The 8,993-nt window shown below is 38.8% G+C and overlaps 1 protein-coding gene across 1 annotated transcript; it reads left to right on the top strand.

The window, feature by feature from the left end:
- Positions 1–6,119: 6,119 nt before the first annotated feature.
- LOC108267707 (cortexin-2) lies at positions 6,120–8,993 on the top strand. The gene is made up of 2 exons (XM_053682360.1): positions 6,120–6,454; positions 7,473–8,993. The coding sequence occupies exon 2, from the start codon at positions 7,571–7,573 to the stop codon at positions 7,802–7,804; it is 234 nt and encodes a 77-aa protein (XP_053538335.1). The 5' UTR covers positions 6,120–6,454; positions 7,473–7,570; the 3' UTR covers positions 7,805–8,993.

Here is an 8,993-nt window from a genome sequence, read left to right as displayed (position 1 = left end):
AAAGTAAATAAACTCAGAGGAATACTCCCCCATGAAACCCATCAAATATATGTATATTGAAATATTTGTGATCTGTGTAGTGATTCTGGTGTTAATTTGCTGGTCGGTCTGTATTTTCATTATTCCCGTGAGAAGTTAGCAGTTGTGTGCAGAACTGCCGTCACAGGGAGACATTACTAACACAGGTACGATGCCGATTAATAGGAGAGAAAAAAATCACTGTTCTTAAACATAAGGGTTAATGTTAGGATTAGTTTTGGTTGTTAGAGTTAAAACAAAAGAGCAAGAACTTTTCTCACTCACCATGATCCAGTGACATTCACTGTTAAATTAATGAGAAATCCAGACCTGAAGAAGTGGAAACAGCAAGCACCGGACTCAAAGTTCCAGAATGCAATGCAGCTATACAACATAGTTGTGCTGAGTTATAATTAATTTAGTTAGCTATACAAGAGATGACCAGCACAGTGGTGTCGATATGAATGTTGACGCTGTGGAAGCGTATCTGAGCAGAGTTTACAGATGAGGAGGTGAACGACAGACTATAAATGGAAAAAAAAATGTTGCTGCATCTGTCTCTTTATTCAGACATGAAACAAAGCCTAAATTCTACTGGCATCACTATCAGAAGGTAGTCGAATGGCATTGTAGGTAATGTAGAAAAACTGTTAAGAAAATGGGCCAGATACACTTTCCAGAAACTATGTAGCTATTTTATGGTATATATTGTTTTTCAGGTGACTTTGAATGTCAGTGCAGACTGTCAGCAAGTGGGAAATTACAGTAGGGTTGCACTGCAGAAACCCCTCATTAGAAAGACGAATGCACATTTAAGGGTTCAGTGCAAATGCCAAACACACTCTTCTACAGAGATGTAGACGAAAGTAATATTGTCAGATGAGTCATTCTTCACCATATTCTAATACAGTGAGTGAGTTCATGGAAGTTGTACACCAAGAGAACAGTAAAGGCCTGAAGGTTTAACCCCGCTAATGATTTTACAGTGATTTTTATACTGTGATGGGCATTTTAGACTGATATGTCAGACACAGCTCTCTCGCACCATCATCAAAACACCAACTGAAAGAATACTGTATCTTTTAGAAGAATGATATTATCCCTCCAGTACAGTTCCAGAGACCTGGATCTATGCCAAGACACATGAAGCTGTTCTGTCACCTGCCTGTACACTGTACCTCAGCAAACAAAGTTACACAGTGCACCAATTTGTCACAGGGCGTTGAAGATCTTGTAGATGATGTGCCCTCCAAATAAAGGTTCGGCTCTCTCAATGTCAGTCCCACTGATTATTGCAGCAACACATTCCCTGTCTCTGCTCCTGAATTTGACAATCATATTTCAGGTTTTGTCAACACTGAGAGGCACCATGCTGTGAGGAGTTTAATCTGTTTTAGTGTAGTCATATGCAAACTCGATGATGTTTGATTCATGTTGTGCAACGGATCTGAGCTTAATGATGGTGTTGAATGCTGGAAGTCAATAAGTGTCCTTTTTTTTAGTGCAGTACCCAAATTGGAATAAGTCTAGTGATTCAGACATGCTGCCCTTTATGTATGCCATGGCAAGTCCCTTAAAGAGGTGAATGATATAGGGCATATTGTTTTGAGATTGAGATTCGCCTAGTTACCTTCTTGTATGTGTGTGCACATATGTGTCACACATATAGAATCATTTCACTGTATTTGATACAGATACTGTAATATGGCTAATGTTTCCTCTTGTTCTTACCTCACAAGACCTAGAAAAAATTATACATGCTTTTATGTCATTTTGTTTAGATTACCGTAACTAGCTTTATCTTAGTATCAACAAAGCATCTGTTTATTAGTTAGTAGGTTAGTACAAAATGCAGCTGTGAAAAGACTCATTGGCACCAAGAAAAGAGACCACATTACCCCTATTTTAGCATCCTTGCACTGGTTTCCTGTCCACTATGGGACACAGTTATATTGTTAGTTTTTAAAACTCTTAATGGTTTAGCTCCCACCTACATAGCTGATCTGCTGTGCCAATGCTCCCAGGTCTATAAGGTCTTCAGAGCAGTTGCTATTGGCTGTTCCATGATCTCGGTAGGTTGTGGAACAGTGAGATGTGCTCCCTCTGTTACAGTTTTTAAATGAAGACTCAAAACGCCATTTACAAATTAGCATTTTGCTCTGTTTTGGTTGTGACATGCTTCCTTTTTTCCTCTCATTTATATTTCTTTCTTTTATTGTTGTCTATACTTATTTTTATGTGCTTTACTTGCTTCTGTGTAATCTTAACACATAACCATGACTAATGTACAGCACTTTGGTTAATTTTGGTTGTTTTAAATATGCTTTGTAAATTATTTACTACTAGCCTACTTGCTTACTTGTACAGAAGTAAGACCTCATGTCCACCTTGAGGTTATCCGCATAATAGCCTGTGACTATAGTGAGACCTACAGGTAACCTGTCCACCAAAGGTGGCAATAGCTATTATCTTCTATTCAGCTCAGCAGACTAAGACAGGGGTTCCCAAACTTTTCCAGGGCAAGGCCTGCCAAATGGCATTAACATTTGACCGAGGCCCCCCTTTTGCAAGATGTCTTTAAAACACATTAAAAATACAGACTTCTGAATATATCCCCCCTTTTTTAAAATGAATAATTACATTTTACATCTTTACATTATATTACATTAGGAATTGATTGTGTGTGGTTGTCTGAAAAAAAATCATGTAAAAAAAAAATCATGTATTTATTTTTCACACCAAATTGTTGAGGCCCCCCGGGCGCCCCCTGGCGGCCCCCACTTTGAAAACCACTGGACTAGGAGATACTCCTTAATGCAAGCACATTAGTACACAGTTCTTGTATGCTCTCAGGTGGAAACTGATCTGTAAATGGTGTACAATCTATCATCTGGATCCTGGCTTCCCCAAGAGCCCTGTGTGGAATCTCACCATTTTTCTGGAGTCCCTTAAATCCTCTCCATATGAGACCATGTAGGATGCCAAACTGAAATTCATCTCTTGAAAGACTGCATTTTCTTCTCGCAATCACTCTACCAAAAGTAGCAGGAGAACTACTGTACGTGCCTTGGAAATAAGTTCACCTTGCATGTATTGTCAGCCAGAGGACTGCACACTGACCGTGTAGTTGAACCCAGGATTTCTGCTCAATGTCATGTGACCTACTTTTTTTGGTTGTTTTGTTTTTTAACTAATTGATTAACGTCTTAGCATTCTGTGATGGGAAATCTGCTGAGTGTTCCTTGTTATGCCTATGTGGCCTACAGAGAGTGGGTATTTGGTCAACAGACCAACAGTTCATCTACCACAGAGGGAAGACACAAGGAGCTCCTGTGTTTAAATAGAGACTGGTTTACTGGGTTATTGATGTAATCTATTTGGGCTACAGGCAGGCCTCCACCGTGAAATGCCACATTACAAGGAGTGTCTCCACCTCAGGGGCATTACTTATAGATGTACCACACCAAAAATTCTGCACTGCTGCTGCCTGGACACCTTCCCCATTTTCTACTGGGTTAACATTGCCTTTCCCAGTGGTATGAGTGTGGCTGTCATCTCCCAATGCCTGTCCAGTCAGTCCTAAGGTGGATTGGTTTCATGACATGTGACATATGCTATCAAGTTGATATTTACCATTCCTGTAGGTTAGGATGGGTGAAGTAGAACACTAGATCCATATTTACCTATGGTTCTATGAACACTGGATAGTCACCAGCGTTCCCTGTCATTCAGAACCAGCACTGAACAGACGGGAACTCTGCAAGAAAGTTGCAAGAAAATCAGTTGCTATATGACAATGGTATTTATATCAAATATTATGCCATACAGTCAATTTGAAAATTCTTGACCTTGAAAAGGTCTTGGCATGCAAGTGCATAGGAGCAAGAAGGTATCCTGGTGATTCTGACCAGTTCTAGGGGTTATCTGGTGTTAACAGAGCAACAATTACATACACTAATAAGCAATTTCATTTCACCGGGACAATAGATGTAGTCTTCAAGCAGGTCAGGACAGCAGTTTGCACCAGACATAAATTGAGTGAGATTGCTAACTGATAGTCAGATGGTCTGTGTGCACAGCCTGAAATGCCATAATATCCAGCACCTATCTATGGACAGTGCAATCCTCTGGCTATTGATAGGTGCTGTGACACTCTGTTTTGCTTCTTGTTTTTGCTGTGTGCATCTGGCAGCCAGAAATTATTGGTTGTTACACTGGTGGCTTGGCTTGTGATGGCTGTATTTTCCTGTCACATGCATTTATAGATATGAGTTGTTGCTGGAATGGTTCCCTATCTTCAGTTTGGTTTTGGATATTTAATCCCAGTCTGTGGTTGTTTCTGTCTGCACTATGTGCTACCTTCTTACCTGATTTGAAAGTTGTCTGAAGCAACTGAACCTGATCCAGGGTTTTGGTTTGGTTGTGTGCATATCTTATTTAGCTACACTGACGTGTTTTATGATGTACTGCACTACAGATTCCACATTTAGGTGAGTTGTTTAGACGTGTTGTTTATATTTTGAATAGGTCCCAGTCAGCACATTGAAACAGTCCTGTAACACTGATTTGCTACCTCTGGTTATGACATACCAGATTCATTTCATTCCCAGTACAATGGTAGCAGAAAGAGTAGTATAGTAGGGTTGTGGGATGGCCTTATAGGCCTCTTGGATATTTGTGTACACTTCATTCAGCTTATTTTCATGCTTGTTGGGCAGATGTCATGCTGATGAAACTTTGGAAAACATGAAAAACTGAACAGTGTCTGCAGGGTTCTTGGTGCTCGTTGCATCATGGTGTCAAGCTCAAGTATTATTTGTGTGCACGCTGTATTGCTGACTATTACAGCAATTCAGTCTTCTATTTTTCCCATATAGCACTAAGAGTTACATTAGAACGCAATACAGTATGATCAGATTGCACTCTACTCTCTGAGTATACACATTTTCTTAGTATAGGTGACTTTAGGGATGGCAAGCTTTATCGGGGACTCAGAACATCCCTATATGTAAAATTATTTATTTTTCTCACCAAAATTTTTCTAAGAATTTGTTTTCACAGGAATTTGTAAAAAAATAAAATAAAAACATAATAATAATAATAATAAAAGCAACCCTTCCGGCCCTGTTTGTTTTATACTTGTAGAACCTGTCTTTCTGGGATTCATGTGTTTATTTATCTTCAAATAACTGTAACATAATCATCTACCATCATAATAACATTTTCAAGATCATTCTATTTTGTAGCTATTTTGGCTTCAGGTGGCACTTAATGAAACCTCAATGTTCACATTCTTAGAATGTGATAAAGCAATCACATGCAATTTTATTATCATAAGTGACAGAAATGTTCTGCGTGTGTGCCCTTTGTAGGAAGTGCATGTGAAGATAAAGCTCTTTCTGTGACATGGGGTAAAAGACAGGCCTTACTTGAACACAGCAATAAATATCATCTTCCATTTCCAGCATTTATAATCATATTGTGTTTAAGATATTAATCCAGCCTGTCAGTAAAGGAATGATTAAAACGATGATGTATAGCACAAAAAGACTGTAAACGTAAACATGTCGGGTTGGCTTTGACTTATTCTACTTCAAAGAATTCAAGCACTCTTGAATTTGGATAATAGGTGATGTTACAGAAGTGCTCAAATCATAAAATCCAAAACACTGGACAGTAGAGGAATTTGACTCTGTTTACTTTCACCCTGGTTTCGTGTGGAATTTTATCCCTTTAACTGTATTAAATTAAAAAATGCCATTTGTATTCACAGCAAATTAATTTCATACAAAAGTTATTAACAGGATATTAATAGCTATAAAAGATCAATGATAGCTCACATTTTGATACAATTTTGATACAAATCATTTTGATATAATTCTGTGAAGCTTTGTTTGCTTTTCTTTGGTCACCAGAAAACAAAGTTGAATTTTACTAAAATATTATATGCTACTAATATCTGAGACATACCAAATGAAAATGTATTACTATTCTGGCCATGGCTCCGGTCAGAGATGATGACTATGATGTGTTGATATGACACAATCCTAAGCCCTTATTGAATCTTCATGCTTCACTGAAACAGTGATTTGCACAGAGCCTCGGCTGGATCACGCATCACTCTCACTCGCCCAGCGTTCAGTGAACACACTTTGAGGAATTGCTATGGCAACTGGTTGCTATGGGTGATATGACACCACCACACACTCATCTGGTAGGGGGGAGAGGGAGTTGCACAACAAAAGCCAGGAATACAAGCAAGGAACAGAAGCTATTATTTTGATTTCTGAATTAACTAAGGGACTGTGTTAAAAAGTTGAGAAAACGTATGGTTTCAGGCAGGGAGTCATAATGGATGCCAAGACTTTCTCCGTTTATTTTTGGCTTCCATCAGCTTGCTTCTGACGGATCTATTTTAGCTGCTCGTCCACAACAGGTAAGTGAATGATTGCATTGCATTCCAAACTGCTAGTGACATGGAACACGAAGCTCCCATCTACACAACTCCATAGATGTATGAACCAGAGACAGGTTTATCTTATATACAGTAAAATGCACATTTATAATACTAATCAGTATGAAAATATACACGGTAGGACACTGCCCATATTCCTGCATGTACAATATAATTATGTATATATAACATATAATGAAATGTGAGTGAGTTTTCTGGATTTAAAAAAATAAATAAATAAATTTGCTTTGTAAACATGTGTAGTCATGTTAGTATGTAGAATTAAATTCAGAATAATTTTCCTCTTATAGATATGAAATGAGTTAAATATCAATAGTTAGAGTTACAGGTGCGACACATGCAAAATGCTCCTACATTATGAATTCGTGAAATTTCACAGGGAGTGCCGGGTCTATTATTGGGTACTGACATCAAAGATTGTAGGGTCACCACCCTCCAGTGGAGTCGGCAATTTTAACATAACATCAGCTCGCCTTTTCATGCTATTCCACTCAATTTTAAGCCGTATATTAAAAATGTGTTGAAGTGTTTCCTGATTGAGAGATTAGATGTGAACGGCTAATTGCAATGTGGATATTTGTGCACAGAGTGGAACATGATTATAGACATATGTATTTTTCTAATATATACTAATGATTTGTAGGGTTCACTATTCAAAGCATCTAAATTCATGGCTGTACATGCTGAAAATAAGCAGGCATATGGCATTAGATATGAAGCCTTGCGCTTTCACTCAAAGCAAATATTTATTTGACATGTTTCCTATGTTATTTTTAAACTTGCAGTATTGTTGTAAAGAGTACAGCAGTAAGGAGGATGGGGTATGACATGACACTGTTCTATTTTTAGTTACAATTATTTTATTTCTTTCTAGAATCCTCTCCCAAATTAAACTCCTACCATGTTTTCATAGTGCTTAGCATTTTCTGTTTGAAAAAATAAATGACCCTAAGATCATTTATTAAAATGCTTCTGACAGGAAACTTGTTGAATCTGAGGCTCGACGTGATGGCTACATGCCACTGAGGCCGTAGTGAGGGAGGCTTGTGGGTTGTAGAGTGCATTGACAAGCCGAGGATGGCGGAGCACCTCCACAGCAGCACACTGTCTGCGTCTGGGGCCAATCAGCCCATCCCTTTTCTCACCCTTGAGCAAAAGGCAGCCTTCGTCTTTGTGCTGCTCCTCTTCATTTTCCTGGGCCTGCTGATTGTGCGCTGTTTCCGCATTCTGCTGGACCCCTACAGCAGTATGCCTTCTTCCACATGGACAGACTATATGGAGAAAGACACATTTGACTACCGCATCGCCTGAGGGACTTCCTGAGCTTGGCTGGTCATGGCGCCACATGATGGCTACCTCACGGTCTCCACCACAGAGTCAAATAACACCTCTATGCTGGTGGTGTACATATGGTGGCATGATGTCTCATTTTTGAAAAAAACAAAACACATGTTCTACTATACATTTCTTCCATTTATACTTATGGGATAATTTACTGCCAGCACAATACCTCACATATTTCACCACAGCTGATGTCACATCCAGGTTTCCTGAAAATTATTAGCGATGACACACCCAGAGCTAAAACTAGCCAATTACCTGTCATAAGCAGTTTGGATGAGCTATTTATCTCATGCTGATGCGGTGTACATTATTAATTCTCACAATGAGGGTAAATCCTTTACTGAATTTATTACTCCACTACCTTTATAGAACTTAAAGTGCTTTGGGTTAGGGATGTAAAAATCCTCTGAGCTATTTGTTGAGAAAGTCCTGAGCCTTTGGCCTTATGATTCAGTGTGTTTACAGAGCTGCCAGGAAGAAAAAACTGGCCTCAATGTTATTAAGCTAAATGTCAATCAGTGTAATGACCGAGCTGCCTCCTAAGGCATCCGGATGAGAGCTTTGACAAGTTCCTCCTCTCTTTCTGTTTCTCTCTCTCTCTCTCTCTCTCTCTCTCTCTCTCTCTCTCTCTCTCTCTCTCTCTTTCTCATTCTGTCTTTTTCTCTCTGCAGTGTGCTTTAATAGGGTGTGTCTGATGTGGTGCAGATCGTTCAACAGTATTTCCTAATTACAGAAATGAACTATTCATTCAAATGATGTGAATTCACTGTTGTGCACAAGCTATCAGTGCATTATTGATTTCGCAAATGCTCTGGTGCAAAGCTGTGATTTGCTTAACTACATGTTTTTAGATCCAGCTCACATAAACAAGAAATGTGTCTATGGTGTGCAAAAGATATGAATTGCCATTTCAGTGCCTGTTTTTATTTCATTTTACTACCTGCTATTGATTTATAGTCTGTATAGTTGAGATCGCTCTGTTTGAAACTGTCATTAGAGGCAGTTATTGCCACAGCACATTAAGCTCTAGTGTCAGGAATTACTATAGTCATTACAATGCACATTGTGTGTGTGTGTGTGTGTGTGTGTGTGTGTGTGTGTGTGTGTGTGTGTTTAGTATATTAGGTACTTAATACTGAGACACATTTCAGAGAGA

Source organism: Ictalurus punctatus, chromosome 1, assembly GCF_001660625.3.
Source record: "Ictalurus punctatus breed USDA103 chromosome 1, Coco_2.0, whole genome shotgun sequence".
Lineage (NCBI taxonomy): Eukaryota > Metazoa > Chordata > Actinopteri > Siluriformes > Ictaluridae > Ictalurus > Ictalurus punctatus.
Note: the sequence above shows the minus strand (reverse complement) of the source record. Positions and strands in the feature narration are given on the sequence as shown.

Excerpts from the sequence above, each read along its gene's own strand:
- LOC108267707 (XM_053682360.1), top strand. The coding sequence starts at position 7,571 with ATGGCGGAGCACCTCCACAGCAGCACACTGTCTGCGTCTGGGGCCAAT.